The sequence below is a fragment of the Exophiala mesophila genome, assembly GCF_000836275.1.
Source record: "Exophiala mesophila strain CBS 40295 unplaced genomic scaffold supercont1.4, whole genome shotgun sequence".
Lineage (NCBI taxonomy): Eukaryota > Fungi > Ascomycota > Eurotiomycetes > Chaetothyriales > Herpotrichiellaceae > Exophiala > Exophiala mesophila.
The window spans coordinates 2,645,204-2,663,716 of record NW_015622507.1 but is presented as its reverse complement, the minus strand read 5'-3'; the positions used below and the strand labels follow the sequence as shown (position 1 = coordinate 2,663,716).

The following is an 18,513-nucleotide window of genomic DNA, read 5'->3' as shown; positions in this document are numbered from 1 at the left end:
GACATGGCAGCAGCCCTGTCTGAAGACAAGTGCCAAAGCCACGTTGATTCAGGTACGGAGCATGATTTCTCAGTATGAGCCGACCTTCACGCTACCTATGTTACTGAAAGATCTAGACGTTCACTATCACGGTGCACATTCACAAAGGTTTGAGTCTCAGTGTAGATATCATATTGATTGACAATGCTTCCACGCGCGGTTTCCTTGATTGGTTTCCTTGATTGTTCTTACTTATAGCCCTATTACAACGACAGGGAAGATTACGTGGCTCTTTGATGTGTGTAGAGTACGGTAACCACTCTCATGCAGAGAGTGCTCTGAGGGAGAAAAAGGAGGCGAGGCACGTTAAATAGTAGTCGTAGTAGTGTGACCGGGTTGAAACGAGTCAACCCAGCAGACCGTGATATTCGCTCCCGGCTCCATAGTTCCCAAATATATCTTCATCATTGTCCGCAAAGAAACCGAAGACGTCCCCGTCAATGTCCAACGCGAAATCGGGAGCCGCATCTAGCGAAAATTCCTGAATCGCATTTTGACGGCCCGACATCATCTGATGCTCAGATATACCCAACCCGACCTGCACTTCACCGCCTTCGTGAGATTGCAGTGCGTTGATGACGACTTGGTCAGCAGGGTTCATTGTTTGAGCTTGAGGACTTGTCAGTTATGCTTGCGGGTATACTTCGAGGAAAGAATTTTTACGAAGAGCATACCAAGAGTGATGCATACTTTGACCGACTTGATCACGATCCGACGAATGCGTCTGACCACTTCGGTATCATTCTCGAACTGATCGATCGTCGGTGCGGTCTTTCGAAGATACCTCGCCAGCATTGACAAGCGTTCTGTATTCTGTGCCCTTGCCCGAAAGTGCGAATGCCCTCTATCCTCGAGCCTGCTCAAGCCAAGAAGCAGAGAGCCGAATAGAATCAATGATGCGTTGAACGCTGTGATGGTCACTCAGTCAATCAATAGAACTGGTTAGCAAAGTCAGCATCAGATACTTACTGTAGTAGATAGAGAACCACCAGGCTCCGAGTAGAGCTTTGGTCCGACTTGTGGCGTCGACTATTGCGATAATCTCCATGGCGCAGTCCTGGCAAATCTCGAGGCTGTCGGAGGTAACATTGTCCAGGAACGGCGCATGGACAGGATCAGAGCCTCGCTCATATGACGCCATGGCTTTAAGCATCCTATCAAGAATGGTCCGATGCAGTAGTATCCTTGCGTTCAGATAACGCAGCCGAATCACCACGCTAAGCCGTGAGAAAACCTGCTGGTATCTTGACTGCTCTTGTCGGCGTGTAGACGAATCTAGCCACGGTTCCAGGGCAAGTTGACTGGGGAGAGTAGATTTCCAATGAGCCAGTTTTGCCTCAACGGTGACCAAGTTCCGAAGCACCACCTCAGATGGGATGTCAATAACGTTATAGATGTTATCCTGGTAGATTTCTCTCAGTATCTCGGTCAGAATTTGATAAAGGCGACTGGAAATAGACTGCATTAGTTGACCGGATCGAGGCAGCTGACGCGAGGGTTGACATACGCTGTTGTAATTGTGAAACAATTGGTATCAGGCTCTCCTTCGTGGTTGATTTGCAGCATCTCATTTTCCGAAGCTGAGGTTTCTGTTATTGTACGTTCGAACTCAAGGCCAAGGCCTCCAAGATTCTCAGAAATGCTTAGTGGGCGACCAAAAGTCATACCCAGTGTTCTAATTAGACCATTTCAGTATGGGATGACACCGTAATAGCAGGGGACCGACGGACCTGTCCAGAATAATACATCCCAACCAGATTCGTCTACGGATATCAAGCGATCCTTCGGATGGGAAGCCACCTTCTGGAGGGCAATGTAATCCGAGCTGGAGGGCAGCTCGTACAGCAAGGCCATGAAACATCCAGACTTCGTTGGCTCGCTGTGTCCCTTGGCAGTACTGTGCCAGTAGGAGCAGTGTTTGCACTGTAATCGATCAGCCGGCACAGAACCCGGTGCGAGTGTCAGCCTATTCCACAAACCAGCAGGTATATCCGGGGTTTTAAGTGTGCAGCTGACGACTAAAGTCACCGCGCGATCAAAAAAGACGTCCGCCTGCAGAAGGCTCTTCGTTGTTGACCTCTTTGGTGCGACGCTGAGATAGGTGGCGCAAGCGAATATCGCATTGAAAAGACTCAGCCAGGATTGAGGAACTGCGGAAAAGTGAGACTTGGAGAAAGTCTCATACGCCCCCAATACGGCTGATGGGCTGATATAAGGGTACATGACGCCCGTATCTTGGAAATAAAGCTTCATGAGATAGATGCTTCGGGCCTCGTTAGGCAGCATCGAAGGATTGACCCTCGAGGTGCATAAAGGCGTTGATGGTATTGCAGAAGCTTCGGGCGATGTTATACGTGACACCAGCGAATGTGACGCATTCGCTGGCTGGTTGGGATCGAGACAGTTCTGGAGAGCACTGGATGCAGCGCGTGATACAATTTGGAGGAAGGCGATGTTCGATGATGGCCCTGGACAGATGTTATTGACTATTGGTCTCCAGAGGCGTCTCGTGTACCGAAGAACCGTTTTTCTGATCCCATTGGAGCGGTCACCGCCGCCATTCCATCGACCGATAGTTCTTCATTCGATTCCGTCCCCAAACCAGTGGTTCGAGGAACTGCTATGACCTCCGGTGTGTCTCTGCATTGGGGTTGGTACCCTGGGGAACACTCATTCAAAGCTGTTGACGATGTCAACTCGTCCGGGCTCGACCCTACCTTTTCGACGAGGAATCGAAGAGTATCCTCGATCTTACTCAGCCGCTCACTAACTCCTGATCGTGGACTGGCCTCAAAATGAGTTTCACCTCATCGTGGAATTAATGTTCTGGGCAGGCTCACACTTCTCTTCCAGCAACTTCGTAGATACAATCAACCTCGAGTTCCAGGCATAAGCTACAAGATGGACGGCCGCCATTGCACTACCTTGTTGTTAGCACAGATTCGAACCATTGTCCATTGTCCATTAGCCATACTCTCGACTTGCGACTGCGACACAATGAGCAGGCTACGGCAATGCGCCGTCTTTTGGCGGACCCTCCTGTCGCGTTAGGCCCATTGAGCAGCCCAGAGTTGATATCTCGACGCCCTTGCGAGGTCACGGCGGGGAAGACGCCTTCCTCTGACATCGCTTCCGACTGCGGTGGTGTAGTCCTGTGATGATTGCCAGACCGTCGGAACGTCGGGACGGGGAGGAAATCTGAGAGGGGCCCTAGATGTATATGACACACGGGGAACAAAGGCAGTAGGCTGGGTTATGTGGGGGAGAGGTTCCCCCATATTCCCCAAGCCCCCGATTCATACCCGGATCACAACGTTGAACCCAGCAAACTCGCTTTCGAAGCCCGCCGATTGGCTAGACTCGTTACTTTAAATATGGCCTACCCGAGTGATATCGAGGACTTGATTGGTATCTCGTCCCCAAGACCCAAGATATGGCATAATGGGATCCTTCGCCACCACTTGTATAAGTACGCATGTATATCTATATTAATACACGTATCCTACGTGAATTATCGACGCCGAGTGCCCTTTTCTACTACTCAGTAGTACTGGCTCGTGGCTATTGCCCAGAAATAGGTCACCCAAGCACCGAGAATCAAGGCAATGACTGCGCAGAAATTCGTCATGCTGAGCTTCCGGTTCCAGTCAGCATATTTGTTGGTCGCGAATGCCTTCTTTTCGGCATTGATGATGTGGCCTTTGCGAACCCTTTCCTTTCGACTCCATTGAAGGAAGCCAATGATATTGCTCAAGTAGCCCAGGGTGACCATTGTGGCGCCTACCACAACGGAACCGGCCGCCAGAACGACATACAGGATTATGACGTGGTCGTAGCTGTCATTGTCCTTATCCTGGATCACGCCTGCAACAATGTCCACGATCATCGACATGCTGTTGTTGATGGCAATCTTGATTGCGTATCCGGAACCAAAGACCTCTTGAAAGAACATGCTTGTGCGGATGCCGTCGATGATGACTGTCGGACCAAGGGAAGAGGCCACGGCGTAGATACCAAAGCTGGCTGCTGTTCCTGCTACGGTCGGTCCCCACATGGCCAGGCACATAGCCATGAGCATGCCTATACCACATACGAGCATGACAGTGAGACGCTGCCCCAAAATGTCAATGAAAATGCCAACCAAGGGGACAAAGAAGAATCCTAGGTATTGTGACATTGCAGAATACCACCCAGCCTTGACGGCTGAGATATTGAATCGCTGCTCAGCGAGTTCGGTACCATTGGAATTGAATACACCGGCCGTTGATGTCTGGAAGAGCGAAAAGAGACAAATCAGCCAGAATGACCAAGGTAGCCGAAGCATCTTTGTGATTTCCAGCTTTCGATTTCTCTCGGTCAGTACCTCGCCCGTCGCCGGATCCCGTATTGGAACATAGCGTTTTTCGCACCATCGGGTGAACCACCAGAAAAATAGCGTGGCTAGGTTGGTGAAGAGATTCATGAACACCGCCATCCAATAGGTCCAGGAAAAGTCACCCAGGTTGTTGCTGATGACGTTGGCGGTGGATTTGCCGACAAAGGATCCGATCTTACCGATGGCAAGTTCGAATGCCAGGGTCGAGGCGAATCCATGCGAGGGCGAGAACCAAGAAGAGAATATTTTGTACTGGGCGCATTGGGTGGCAGTGTCACCTAGGGCTTGCACCACTGTGGCAAAGATCATAAACTTGAAGTTCCGCACGGTTGTCGACGCTGCGACAAGGATGGCGCCGACGCTGAAGAGAGCGTTGCCCCAGAGCATGGTACCTGAGTAGCTGTGTCAGTGGGTCATCTCGCTGATGATGATCATGTGAATCCACGTACTAGCACCACCGTAGCGGTCTGTAAGGACCCCGGTGGGGAGGATCAGGGTGGTTTTGATGAAGTTCTCGCTTGAAGAGAGTAGAGCAAACTGAGTGTTGTTGATATTCATTTTCTGCAGGAATTGGTCAGAGAGATACTACAACGTGTTATCGGCCTCAAGTTAGACTCACTTTCTTCAAGGTCGACTTCAGCGCCCCGGTCACACCGCTGCTCCAATGGCCGCCGAACCCGATCATGCTCACAACCACGACCGAGATAATCTTCATGCTCAATGGAACAGGAACCCTTTTGTCATTTTGAGGAGACTCGTCATCCTGCTCGCTGGTCGACGTGACCTGAGCCTCGGGCTTCTCGTGCAAGCTTGGAACTTCACTCATGATTCTGGGCAGCCAAAGGTCAAAGACGTAGGCGTTGGAAAACTATCAGGGAGGAGTTATAACACAAGGAGAACATTTTATCAGATATGATCTCGAATTATCTGATTAAATAGAGCAAATATGGACTTGATGTTGGTCGGCGTTTGTTTGATGCTGTCGCCACAGGCTAAAAACTTATTACATGGTGGAGTTTTGCACAGTGAGAGCCTAACACAACGGCATCCCTGCAAAGCAGGGGTCGTCCAAGCTGGGTCTTCTCACAGTGAGAAAATCTTCGAGGATAAAGTTTGACCTAAGTCACGTCAAAGAAGCCATCTGATTCGATTTGCGGCTATCTTATCTAATCCGGACTCATGATCTATGCATACCTGGGGGATAACCCGTGATGGTTCATCTAATCATTCAGCAAGTGGATCAGGAGTACCCAGACCTGAATTTTTGACGGGTGGCCTGCCCCAGACCCCGTTGCCGATGCCGGTGTTAGATGAGGCAGATGAAGGCGACGCCTTGATTCCTCCTGCATCCACTCTGGGCATATATTTCCCTCGACGCGAATCCAGACGGCCGAGGTCGGCAATGAGACCACCAAACTCTACCCCTCCACGGTAGTAGCCTGTAGAGCCAAAAAAAACTCCTCTCTCTAGTCCAGCCCAAGATAGATCAGCGTGTATGGTTTGTTCGGTAATCGGCCTTTGTTTTTGAATGTCATTTACTTTTCCGGCCGTCATGCCATGCCTTGCATGGTATCTGTGGGTTGCAACAGACCCTTTCAACCTGCCACGAGGCACAAATTAGACTGACAACAGTGATTGGCTGTGATCTTTGGTTGTTCTCGAGTTGAAATCCTTCCCCCTTCCCGACGTCTCTCCCACAATTCGCCACATGGCCTCGTGCCTGTGCGGCGTAGTCAATCAATTGGCCAATGAGTTCAACGACGAGGAAGCCCAATCTCTGGCGTCTGACCTCAACAAGCATCTTGGGGCAATCCAAACCATTCTCAAAAAATCCAAAGCACTTTCCCAGAATGTCCGGTATCAGGTTGTGCCGACCGATCAGCGTACTGGCAAGATACTGTCCATACGGCACTTGGTCACTACAGAAGTCCGCCAGATCTGCGACAGACTGGACGATGAACCAAATGAGTTCTGGATGCCGTCTGATAACTCGACCCATGCCAAGCTGCATCGACGCCTGGCATGTGTCGTGATCTATCTCCGTTCCAGCATGAGAACTCTCGAGCTAGTTCCACCCAGAATCTCTAGCCTAGTCCAGGGGATGAAAGTGTCGGAACTTCGCTATGCTGGGAGAAAATACCTAAAAATTGCGCGTAAAGTCGGCAGTATCGGGTCGATCCTGTGGCTGCCCCTGGATGTCCCCGCCTCCACGTGAGTTAACCTGGCGGCCTTCGAAAGTGGCACGCAACACTGACCTCGAATAGGTATGAAAGATACCTTACCATGGACGACGAGCCGATACTCGCTCACTTGCAGTCGCTGATTGTGCATATGCCAGACTATACAGATTTCGTGCGGCGGGTGGTAGCAAGTCAGCTGGATGGTTCGTCGCCCTCCCTGCACTGCCTGCCTTCATTCACCAACTTTCTAATCACAATCTCAGACCCATCGCCTACAATCTCGCACTACAATCTCGCGCCTGAACATGGAGACATATTGCAAAGTTCTGACCTGCTCCTTCTGCTGATTTTTGCACTTGGTGGCATTGACGTCCCGCGCAAGCTTCTAGAGAGCGTACGGTTTACTAAAAGACGTTGGACGGCTGAAGGTGAGATCGAAGAACTCACAGCGACTGATTTCGGCCTCCCCCATGACATTGTCTCCCTATTGTCTCACGATCTGTACCTCTCTCAGATAGCCGCTTGTCCAAATGTCAAGGTTCACAGCCTCGACGACGGCACCGCCGCTTTCTCGATCATGCCAGAGGAGAGGGCCGCTCTCTCCAAAGTCCTGAGCCCGCAAACGCAAGAATACTTCTTCTCCATTGCTATCAGATTGATTTGCTTTGCCACTCCTCCTCCTCTTGAAGGAAATACATCTTGGTATGGTCATCTTCTATCCTCGTGAGGAATAACGGTTTTCTGACACTCTTTAAAGGCCGGTGCCATTCAAGGAAGCCGTCTGGATACTTATGGAGAAACTCACGGAACAACAGCGAGTTACAGCACTTCTCAGGACACAAGTGGTCGACACGCTTTTCTTTTTCGGCGAAAGGGATTCACTCCCTAGCCGCCGAATCGCGATCGATCGCGCACGTGCGCTGCTTACCGAGTCGATGCCTTATTACTTCCACGCAGGTATGGCTCTTTTTGAGAGCATTCTCTTACGACTAGAAGGAAACTTGGTCAAATCTATATCCCGATGCGAAGACTTCCTCTCTACAAGCCCATCCCCTAGCAATCGCCTTGAGAATGCTCTCAGAGGCAGACTTCACATTTCTCTCATTGAATCAAAAATACAGCGCTACGACCACGACATAGCCGCGCGTATCTATGCATGGGAAGGGTCACTGCCGTTGTCATCGTTGGAAAATGAAGTCACGCGGCGGCTCCAAGGCGCCGCATCCAGATTCTTCCAGTCGATTGGCGATTTCGCAAATGCTAAGGCTTCATTGGAACAGCATCTGTCGCTAGAATCTGCAAAACCAATGCGACACAACACTCGTCTTCTTCTCGTGGGTCGACTTGCAGAAGTGTATTGCGAACTCGGTCAATCCCAGAAGGCGCTTGAGCTCCTTCAGCCGGTGTTTGAGAGCATACCTCAGTCCGAGAGAAAGGGTCGTCCTTACAGACGTCTGCTCCTGGCGTTTGTGGAAGCCAGCATGAGCAATGAAGACGCTGATGCTACTGAGTCGGCGCTCCAATACCTGGCCGATATCGAGCCTCAGGCACTCGATGATATGAATGATCAAACGCTCCACATGCGACGGATGATAGCCAAGGCCCGCGCCATCCACGTGAGACAAAACTACCCACTCGCCCTCGAACAATGGAAATTGGTCCTGCAGAGCATGGGACAATTACATATTTTTCAGTCGAAACATCCTTGGACAGCGGCTTTGATTCATCTTTCCCTGGCCCATGCTCAATTGAGCATCAATGATCTGGAAAGCGGCAAGGCATCATGGGCCAGGGCTCTGGAGATCTCAACGGTCGAACCCTGTGAGTACAACATCATACCTTTAGTTGCGAATGTATGGCTGCCAAAGATCGTGTCTGAGGTCCACCGTCGTTACGGCTGGCCCTTTCGCATGAAAGTGCCGGGCGGCAACCCAGATGCTACATGGCCTTGAGCGCACGCTCACGAACAAGAATTCGAGGGAACAGCAGAGCCTGGAGAATCGTCAGCCGCCGACCGATGGTCCCCGCACCAGTAAATATATTCACATATATTCACGAGTACTCGGTAGACTTGAGTGGTTTAATAGACGTGACTAAGAGAGTCACGTGCATGACACTCTAGGTTATTAAGTAATTAATATTTGAATTGAAAGGTGCTGAAAGTAACCGGTCACGCCGGTCCAAGATTAATGTCACCCACCCTTGGTTTGACCACCACCTAGACCTAAATGATTGCGGGCAGCTGACGTAGCTTGTGTTAGCCTCCCACGCCTCCATAAGTCGAACAACATCAGAGCGCCCAGCTTGTGGAACCGACAAACGTCATGTTGACCACACCCTCTCATCAATTGGTTGTTGTCCTCAGATCTGGAGAGGGTGCACGGATGTATTCCTGTTGTTTTTGTATTTCTCATGGCACGCGACAAATGTCATGGTCCTCATCTACAGAACATTGCCATACTCCGTATGTCTTTCAAGCTAGTTGGCATTCCTCGGCGATTGGCAGTTCAAGTAGTTCGGCGTTCATCAAAGGAGTAACTGCATACAGCAAGACGGCCTGGCCGAATTCCTTACGGAGTATGCTATTGACATTTCAGCCAAGGTACGGGGTCGACGAATCAATGAACGCTAAGTGCATGCGAATTCATTCGCCGAGGGGTGAAGGGGCCCAGGGGGCACCATTGCCCCCCGTGTCCAGGGGCTGCAGGCAGCTGAAGGCCCTGAAGGGTGACCAAGGTGCCCGAGGCCCCAAATGCGTCTCGCCTGAACCACCAAAAGTCCGTTACCATCTGCACCTAAAGCACCCCTACTAGCCGCATCCAGCAACTGATAGAACACCGAAGCCTCGTAAGCCTGTCCACCGGTGTGCATCTTTTCGCAGTTTTGACTCGTTCAGTTCTAGTACCTTAGAATCTTAGACCTCTAGTTGTCACTTCATGTTGTCACTTCATTCTGATCCACTGACCAACAACCACCAACCGTGTCTCTTGGTGTCTTCTCTCATTCGTACTCGGTCCCCTCCCCATGTTCCTCATGTCAATTTCATCTGATCTCATGTCTTTCCACCTCGCATACCACATCTCCCCTCCAACAATGTCTTCTCTGTGACAACATTGGGCCTTTCTTGATGTTTCTCACCTCTTTGCCAGGAGCATTCATCCCTTTCCTCATGTCGCTCTCTTTGTGTCCCAGTCGCTGATCCGGAATCCGTCGCTGGTGTGACATCACCTTAGAACCACCAAACCACCCCGTCTCCACCGCCCTAAAATTCCACGGGCAGGCTCCCAGATACAACATTCACACAGCTTGAATAATTTCATTCTTTTCAACATCGAATGGCTTCCTCCTCAGCCCGAGCCTCTCCTAATGTCCCCCCGGTCATGCCAGAACAGTCTCCTCAACTTTCCGGCTTGAAAAAGGTTCTGTCCAGCAGACGCCGCTCTTCAGACCTCCCCTCAAATTCCAGCCTCAAGGACTCGCGTCAAAAGTCTCTCGATTCTCTTACTCTCGAAAGATCTCCCACCAGGCGCAGTATTGGCTCCGATGGTCGTGATGATGCCAGCTCAAAGTCAGGCTCTAGTGGTGTCCGAAAGTTGCTGCCTGGCCATACCAAGAGGAGGAGGAGGAAGCTTCATGAAAAGGAACTCAAGGCTGTTGTCCAGGATCTTGACAGACAAACTCATACCTCTCCCAATACTTTACTCGAGCCAGTGCCCCCTGCTCTGAGCAGGCGTACAAGTAGTCTTGGTCCAGATGGCGACAGCAGTCTTCTCACCGACGACTCTGAGCTCGAAACTCCGTCTCTGATCTCAAGGGATTCGCATACCGGCTACCTGACCATGTCCTCTCCATTAATGACGACCAATACCACTCTATCTGACAGCTATTCCGCCGACCAGGCGCCTCTCCCCACCTCTGTTTCCAAGAATCCCATTTCGAGGGAGCCCAACCAGGACAAGCGCTCTCCGTCCCCAAAGAGTCCAGCCATCCCCGAACCTTCTCCTTCTTTTTCGCCAATGGACCGCGCAGCGACCACTGGCGGCTTGATTGATCGAGCAGATACACTCCATCCTGAGTCGCGCAAGAACAGTGTCTCCAAAATTCGAGGTATCTCTCCTGGCCGAAGGCTTCGCGATGTTTTGGGGAAATCAGGCAAAAGCCCAAGAGTAAGCCCTGAAAGACGGTCAACGGATCTTGTTCACACATATACAAGCCCCCTCAGTCAACCGAGTCTGGTACCAGAGCCAGAGACATACCCAGAAAAACTTCCGGAAACTATTGTTCCAATACCTCACCCTCCTGAGAAGGACGACATACCGATGCAACCCCCTCTGCCACCCCCGGTGCAGATTGACCGACCTCCGAACAGCTCAATGCCTAATCTCAACACCAGCATCAGACCGATGACGCCTCCTGCAGCCTTGATCAACACCCCCTTCACCACTGTCACTCCCCCAACTCCCACCGATGCTCGCCATGACGATAATTCCACTGGCTCTCCACGTCCAGACAGTATTGTTCCTAAAATTGGAACTGAAGGCTCCGGTATTATAGTCAGTCCTTCTGGCAACATGATTTCTCATCGCAAAACTCGTTCCACATCGTCAATCTCGCACCAGCCCAGCAAGCTTTCGAATTACATTACCGCACCCCTCACTCCAACCAACGAAGAACCCAAAACCACGCCTTTGACCGCCTTTGGCAATCGAACGCCGAGTGGTGGCTTGTTTTCTTCCTGGATGTCAGCAGCACAGAATGCTGCAACAACCTTTACGAACTTGACAACCCAAAACCGGAGTCGAGCAGGCACCGCATCCTCAGATCCTTCTATAAAGCCAAAGCCCGTCGATGAACCCATTAAAGAGGAAGAAGAGGACGAAGCAGAATCTTCCGAGCCAGCTATACGTCGAAAACAACTCGCAGTGGAAACCTTGGGGTCGGGTGACTTGAACTTTGAGCACCTAGGGTTGAGCACGGAGGAAAAATCGTACCTAACTCATGACGCCGATAATCCTGAATTGCGCAAAGATTCTACCATCGAACGCGATGTTGCTGCTGCCAAGATCGAGGATATGATGGCAAAACGCGCCGTGTCTGCTGCCTACGAGCAACGACACTCTAATGGAGGGACCCCTGTTGCTGAGATATCTGACCCCCTCACCATGGTAAAGCCATCCCAGACTTTTGGCGGCCACATCGGTGGAGAAAGAACACCGCCCAATGGAAGTATTCTCGATGGCGACACAACCTCAATCAAACGGACAAACAGTGTCCGGAGCAAGCTTGCCAAAAGGAGATCACGAGGTTCTTCCACCGCAACTGGACAATCTGCTATCGGTGCTATGATAGGAGCAAGCAACGCTGCGTTGGCCAATCCCGCCAAAGCCCCTCGTTTGCCTGGTGTCACTCCAGCGCCGAAACAGCGAAATCGTAACTTCCACCAACAGTTTAGGAGCGTTCCGGAAGATGACAATCTCATTGAAGATTACAGTTGCGCTTTGCAGAAAGAAATCCTCCTGGCTGGCCGCCTTTACATCTCTGAAGGCCACATTTGTTTCTTCAGCAATATTCTGGGTTGGGTGACGACCGTGGTGATATCCTTTGATGAAGTTGTCAGCATTGAACGCGAGAATACTGCCGTCGTCTTTCAAAACGCCATTGCTGTGCAAACCTTGCATGCACGACATACTTTCCGCAGTTTGATCTATCGCGAGCAGACGTATGACCTTCTGATCGGCATTTGGAGAGTCAGCCATCCGGCCAGTTTCCAGAAGAGCATGAATGGCAAGCAGATTGCGGCCGACGACGTCGACAATGCGTCCACCATCATTCAAGAAAACGGCGCCAGCGCTCATGTTTCCGAAGACAGTGGTAGCGACCAATCTGACTCGGACGACGATAATGATAGTGCTCCAAGCATCATAGAAAGCAGTGCAAGTAACCCTGCTAGTGAGCTAGCGGATCCAAAGACGGTGTCTCGCAAAACATCCGCCATGAATGCTTCCGCTGTTGCGCAAGCTTCGAGTATTCTGGCTGGAACAGCTAATGACCTGCCTCCCGCTTTGGCGGGGCAAGCAGGCGTGCCAGACGCCGCAGGCCCAGACTTCCCGGGTCCAGCAACACACGGCCCAACCGAATGCACAGACTCTGCTACTCACTATGACAAGATCATCAAGGATGAGATTCTGCCTGCCCCTGTCGGAAAGATCTACTCTCTTCTCTATGGTCCGGAATCTGGCATTTTCGTCCGCAAGTTCCTCAGTGATGATTGCAAATGTACAGAACTGGTTCTGGAGGACGACAAAAAGGGACTCAATGGCGAGATTAAAAGCCGACAGTATACCTATATCAAACCTCTCGGAGGCTCCATTGGACCCAGGCAGACTAAATGCATCACCACCGAAAATCTCGACTTCTTTGACCTTGAAAAGGCAGTGACTGTCACTTGCACCACGCAAACTCCCGATGTCCCGAGCGGTAACGCCTTCAGCACCAAAACACGATACTGTTTGACCTGGGCGCCTGGTAATGCCACGCGCCTTCAGATGAACTGTACGATTGAATGGACGGCCAAATCCTGGCTCAAGGGCCCCATTGAAAAAGGCGCCAATGATGGACAACAACAATATGGTGACGCCTTGGTCAAGGTTCTCAAAGCCGCTGTCAGTGGTAGGCCTAGAGGGACTACTAATGCTAGCAAGGTCAGCAGATCTGGCGGCAAGAAGAAGCGAAGGTCTGAGAAAAGAACCCGGGAAGAAAAGATTGACGAGACAACCAAGGCCAATGTTTCGTGGGGCATTCTTGAACCGCTGAGAAGGCCTCTGCAACCAGTCACTGACATCCTCGGGCCGGTCGTCAAAATGGAAGTTATAGTGGTATTCCTTTCATTCATGGTCCTTCTACTCTGGTTCAGAGGCTCCGGCTCAGGAAGCGCCCACCTTGGCGCATATCCAGGATACTCGGGCAGCCAGATAGCATCGTCCGAGCGGTTAGCCGCCTACGAGAATCTGTGGGTTCGCGAAGAGAACGAATTTTGGGACTGGCTCGAAGCGAGAGCAAACGTCGACACGATTTTGTTTCGAGAACAAATCCAGAAAAATCGCAGACACAAAGCGGAAGATGCCAGCGAAAGCGCCAAGCAACGACAGAAACAACGCAAGAGAACATTATATGGTCGCAACGGAGTCAAGGAGGTTGAAACCAAAATCAAGGAAGAGAAGATCTCCCAGCGAGCCATGGAAGATGCGATCAAAATCACTAGGGACAGATTGGAAATCCTGGAACATGTAGTCGAGAAGAACAGAAAGAGTCGTGCGGCTAAGAGCAGCAGCAGCAGCAGCAGCAGTGGAAGTACCGGGTAATTGATGATCATGATCCATCATCACTAGGTGATCAATGAGGGACCTTCAACAACCGGATCCCAAACTAATGATCTGGGTGGTGTGTTGTCAGATCTGGTCTAAAGCGAGTGTTTTGTTTCGCCTCCCCTCTGACACACACCTCTGTGTGTCGAGCGCGATCGAGCGCGTTCCGAGCATTATTCATATGTACATCAGAAAGAGCGAGAGCGAATTCTTATTAGCATAGCCCGTTGACAGGATATGCAATTGTCAGAACTATACACGAAGTGAATGACCTATCAATCTCACATGGTCTGACAGATAACAAGAAGAGTGCTATTCTCTGTCCAAGTCGTATTATCTATCTCGTCATCATCTACAACTGGAACTTCGTCCTAACCTTCTCCATCCTACTCTTCCACTGCCATTCCTGACCACTCGCTCGCTGAATCCCCTTGTCTATTCTCCGCAACTTCAACGTCATTCTCGGACCTAATTCCTGCAGACCCGCACGAATCTCCTCCATCCCTTTGACTTCTTTCCCGTCTGCACCCACCACTGATTTCTCCCTCTCTCGCTTCTCGCGGAAAATATATCGATGGCGACGAAAGAAGATGTAATCACGCTGATTGTGTAGCGTGACGACTTGTCGGCCACGGATCTCTGGTGTGTTGGGAAACAGACTTCGGAAGAGGTGGGCGGTGAGCAGACCCAAGGGAGTGATGAAGTTGTTGAGGATGAGTTCGGGCACGTGGTCGGTGGCTCGACCGTGGCCGGGAATGGCTTTTGAGGTGTAGAAATTGGATATACTGAAATGGAATGTGGGGCCTTCTGGGAGGTGGACGATGGTGAGGCCGGACGGTTTCTTTTGGTCTTCTTCCAAGACCATCACCGAGGTGTACGAGTGTTTACTGGCGAATTGGCAGATTTCTCGGACGGAGAATTTGTACCCGTAGCGGTGGGATGAGCGCCGGATGTATTTGGAGTTGGGGAATAGGGACGTCAGGATGGCGGCTTCGCGGTGGAGGGTGGAATTGATTGAGGTGGTTATGAGGGCTTTGGGTTCTGGTGGTGGTGGACCGTCGGCCGGGGGGAAGAGGGTAGGGAATTTCGAGGCCAATGCAGCAGGAGCGAGAGATAGGTTGGTCGAGGTTGTTGAGCGAGTGGGTGAGGTTGCTCTTTGTGATGAAGGGGTGTCTTTGAGTTTGGAGGATTTAAGTTGATGTTTGGAAGGGAGAGGATCGATGTTTGTCTCGTCCGGTTCGAGGTCTTCTTCCTCTTCGGAATCCGAGTCGAGCATAGAATCCGCGTCCTCGTCATCCGACTCTTTATCTTCGGAGAGGTCATCGTCCTCCTCGACATCTCCAGTCAAGTCCTGCTCTTCGGCGAGTTTTCTTCTCTTCAACCTCTCAATATCATATGCTATTCCAAGTCCACCGTCTTCAGGTTCATCCAGGACATCGTCGAAGACTCTTTTTCGATCGAGTGTGATAGGAACATTCCGCGCAAGTCTTTCGGTTCTAAGTCTTGGATTCTTTGACTCGTCCTTCTTCCGACTAAATCGCTGTGCTCGCTTCAAGGCATCTCTTGCACGTTTCTGTTTGATGTGGAGTTCTTGTCGGCGTTGTTTATTGTTGGTTTTAAAAGGCAGAGCCGCCTTGTCGGATAATTTGAGAGTTCGAGAGGGCATGACGTGCGTTTGTGCTTTTCACAGGCCACTCTCGTCCGAAAGAATGAACACTGAAATTTCCCTTGACAGCGTCGAAATCGTCGTCTACGAATACTATGAAACTCCTGCGTCTGGAAAAAAAGTTGACCGCAGACAATAAAAGGAAGGTTTGCCGATCCCCGCATTGGTTGCGGTGCGGAAGGAGCGACCCACAACCAGGGCCTGTGAAACTGGTTGTGTGGCAGGTGCAGGTGCAGGTGCAGGTGCCGGCAGGTGCACTCAAAGTTCGAGCCACAGAATCCCAGACTTCATTTATTGATTTATGACTCTGTACCATTGAAACTCAACCATCACCCTCTTGGCTCACTTTCGCACTCTTCCCACAGTCTGCCTCCAAGCTTGATCTGCTATAAGTCCTTGTCTTTGCCCGTTCATGCGGGCTTTGACTTCTCTTTTCAGAGTCACAGCCTTTACCCATCCTCCTCCCTCGCTTCTAGTGAGGTCGTTCACCACAAGCAGCCCCAAGCTCCGTCGAGTGCAGGTCAAGATCAACACCGAAATGGCCACCTCTACTACAAAGACCGGCCAGCCTCTGGATCGCACTGCGATCGACACTATACTACGTCGTCGACTTTTCTATACCCCTTCCTTCGAAATCTATGGCGGAGAACGTGGTCTCTTTGACTACGGACCTCCAGGATGCGCCCTTCAAGCAAACATTGTGGATACATGGAGAAAGCACTTCGTTCTTGAGGAAGATATGCTCGAAGTCGACTGCACCATGTTGACTCCCGAAGCCATCCTTAAAACCTCCGGCCACGTCGACAAGTTTGCTGATTGGATGTGCAAGGATCCCAAGAGCGGCGAAATCTTCCGTGCCGATCATCTGGTCGAGCAGGTCCTCGAGGCAAGACTCAAGGCTGACAAAGACGCTCGTGGGGTCAAGGTGGAAGTTGACGAGGCAAAAGAAGCCAAGAAAAAGAAGAAGATTACTCAAAAGGCTGAAAAACTCGACGATGCAGTCGTTCAGGAATATGAAGAGACCTTGGCCAAAATTGACAACTATGGTGGAGACGAACTTGGACAGCTGATCCAAAAGTTCAACATCAAAGGTCCCACGACTGGAGCAGACCTCGACCCTCCTAAGGCCTTCAATCTCATGTTCCAAACACAGATCGGCCCCAGCACCGACAAGCCTAATGGCTATCTCCGGCCAGAAACAGCTCAGGGACAATTCCTCAATTTCCAAAAGCTCCTCGAATTCAATCAGCAGTCCATGCCATTTGCCTCTGCATCTATTGGTAAATCCTTCCGAAACGAGATCTCACCCCGCTCCGGACTCCTTCGTGTTAGAGAGTTCCTCATGGCTGAGATTGAGCATTTTGTTGATCCACAGAGTGGGAAGAAACATCCAAGATTCGAAGAAGTGAAAGACACAAAACTTACCCTGCTGAATCGGAAAACTCAATTGGCTGGAAGCACGAAGGCCGATGAGGTCTCCATCGGAGATGCGGTCGCTTCTGGCTTGGTTGATAATGAAACTCTGGGGTATTTCATCGCTAGAATACAACAGTTCCTCCTCAAGATCGGCGTGGATAGATCGAAATTACGCTTCAGACAACACATGGCGAACGAAATGGCACATTACGCAGCTGATTGTTGGGATGCTGAACTCTTCACCACTTACGGATGGATTGAATGCGTCGGATGTGCGGACCGAAGTGCATACGACTTGACGGTTCACAAAGAGAAAACTGGCGCCCCACTAGTGGTTCGCGAGACAAGAAGCGAACCACTCGTCATCGAAGAGTACGAGATCGACCTTGAACGCAAGAAGCTTGGCCCCAAATTCCGTAAAGACGCCAAAGCCGTCGAGACAGCTGTTGAGGCTCTCACCCAAGATCTCCGAGAGAAGCTCTCTTTGACACTTGAAAAGGATGGCAAGATTGAAATCGCTACTCCTGGTGTCGGTAACGGAACCACAGAACTCGACAAAGAGCTTATCAAGATCGAGAAGCGAAAACGAACCGAATGGATCAGGGAATACACACCTAACGTCATCGAGCCCTCTTTCGGTATCGGACGCATTCTATACAGCTTGATGGAGCATGTGTTCTGGACCAGAGAAGGAGATGGCTCTCGCGGAGTCTTGTCGTTCCCTCCCGCCATTGCTCCAACCAAGGTCTTGCTTGTGCCTTTGTCAAGCAATGCCGACTTTGCTCCTTTCATCAAGCGTATCTCCTTGAGACTGCGACGGGTCGGAGTTTCCAACAAAGTTGATGATTCCTCTGCCAGCATTGGCAAACGCTACTCACGAAACGATGAACTTGGAACACCCTTCGGCATCACCATCGACTTCCAGACCGTTAAAGACGACACAATCACACTTCGTGATCGTGACTCGACCACCCAAGTCCGTGCAAGTGAAGATGATATCATTGCCGCCATCAAGAACTTGGTTGACGGAGAGGAAACCTGGGAAGACGTCCAAAAGAGACTCCCTGCTTTTGAAGGACAAGAGGTAGACTAGAGGAAAAGCCAATCAACATTGGACAAGGAAGAGCAAGGGTATGGTTGTCAGCGATAAGGGTTGTGTTATTTTGGTTTGATCTGTTGCGAGGATGATACCCGACCTTTGATGGTGCGATCTACTTTTTCTGTGTATGAAAAGTCTAGTTGAGCACCTCGGATGACGGCCAGAGCACCGTGGCGGGAAACAGCTGGGCCGTGTACCAATACTATAGAGTCACGTATTATATTAAATGGGGAGATGATGATTTACGAGGCAAAGTGTAAGGTATCTATGTTTGTTGCGAGTGATAAGTGTCTTAGACGTGTAGAATCTAGAATACGATCCTAGGAGACGTGAAATAAGTTCAAGGGGATCCTTACAAACTGAAGCCACGTTCT

At 50.7% G+C, this 18,513-nt stretch overlaps 6 protein-coding genes across 9 annotated transcripts; 3 read left to right on the top strand and 3 right to left on the bottom strand.

Annotated features, from left to right (window-relative positions):
- Positions 1-190: 190 nt before the first annotated feature.
- Positions 191-3,283, bottom strand: PV10_06101 (uncharacterized protein). The gene is made up of 9 exons (XM_016370862.1): positions 3,014-3,283; positions 2,880-2,959; positions 2,555-2,823; positions 2,019-2,507; positions 1,770-1,962; positions 1,547-1,714; positions 1,009-1,487; positions 714-947; positions 191-648 (listed from the first exon to the last, which is right to left on the bottom strand). The coding sequence occupies exons 1-9, from the start codon at positions 3,164-3,166 to the stop codon at positions 386-388; spliced, it is 2,328 nt and encodes a 775-aa protein (XP_016223155.1). The 5' UTR covers positions 3,167-3,283; the 3' UTR covers positions 191-385.
- A 199-nt stretch (positions 3,284-3,482) lies between these two features.
- On the bottom strand, positions 3,483-5,369 carry PV10_06100. Of its 2 annotated transcripts, XM_016370860.1 has the most exons (3): positions 5,034-5,369; positions 4,864-4,975; positions 3,483-4,806 (listed from the first exon to the last, which is right to left on the bottom strand). In XM_016370860.1, the coding sequence occupies exons 1-3, from the start codon at positions 5,238-5,240 to the stop codon at positions 3,581-3,583; spliced, it is 1,545 nt and encodes a 514-aa protein (XP_016223153.1). In that variant the 5' UTR covers positions 5,241-5,369; the 3' UTR covers positions 3,483-3,580. The 2 variants fall into 2 exon arrangements, with proteins under 2 accessions (XP_016223153.1, XP_016223154.1); XM_016370861.1 differs by lacking the exon at positions 5,034-5,369 and having other exon boundaries at positions 4,864-5,007.
- Positions 5,370-5,899: 530 nt separating this feature from the next.
- Positions 5,900-8,751, top strand: PV10_06099. Of its 3 annotated transcripts, none has more exons than XM_016370859.1 (4): positions 5,900-6,625; positions 6,753-6,797; positions 6,858-7,296; positions 7,352-8,751. In XM_016370859.1, the coding sequence occupies exons 1-4, from the start codon at positions 6,610-6,612 to the stop codon at positions 8,544-8,546; spliced, it is 1,695 nt and encodes a 564-aa protein (XP_016223152.1). In that variant the 5' UTR covers positions 5,900-6,609; the 3' UTR covers positions 8,547-8,751. The 3 variants fall into 3 exon arrangements, with proteins under 3 accessions (XP_016223152.1, XP_016223151.1, XP_016223150.1); XM_016370858.1 differs by having other exon boundaries at positions 6,679-6,797; XM_016370857.1 differs by having other exon boundaries at positions 6,679-7,296.
- A 784-nt stretch (positions 8,752-9,535) lies between these two features.
- Positions 9,536-14,307, top strand: PV10_06098 (uncharacterized protein). The gene has a single exon (XM_016370856.1). The coding sequence runs from the start codon at positions 9,930-9,932 to the stop codon at positions 13,953-13,955; it is 4,026 nt and encodes a 1,341-aa protein (XP_016223149.1). The 5' UTR covers positions 9,536-9,929; the 3' UTR covers positions 13,956-14,307.
- Positions 14,304-15,624, bottom strand: PV10_06097 (uncharacterized protein; the record flags this gene model as incomplete). Its single annotated transcript, XM_016370855.1, has 1 exon — positions 14,304-15,624. One exon carries the CDS (start codon positions 15,622-15,624, stop codon positions 14,311-14,313), a length of 1,314 nt encoding a protein of 437 aa, XP_016223148.1. The 3' UTR covers positions 14,304-14,310.
- A 314-nt stretch (positions 15,625-15,938) lies between these two features.
- Positions 15,939-18,455, top strand: PV10_06096 (glycine-tRNA ligase). The gene has a single exon (XM_016370854.1). The coding sequence runs from the start codon at positions 16,037-16,039 to the stop codon at positions 18,131-18,133; it is 2,097 nt and encodes a 698-aa protein (XP_016223147.1). The 5' UTR covers positions 15,939-16,036; the 3' UTR covers positions 18,134-18,455.
- The last annotated feature ends 58 nt before the right edge of the window (positions 18,456-18,513 follow it).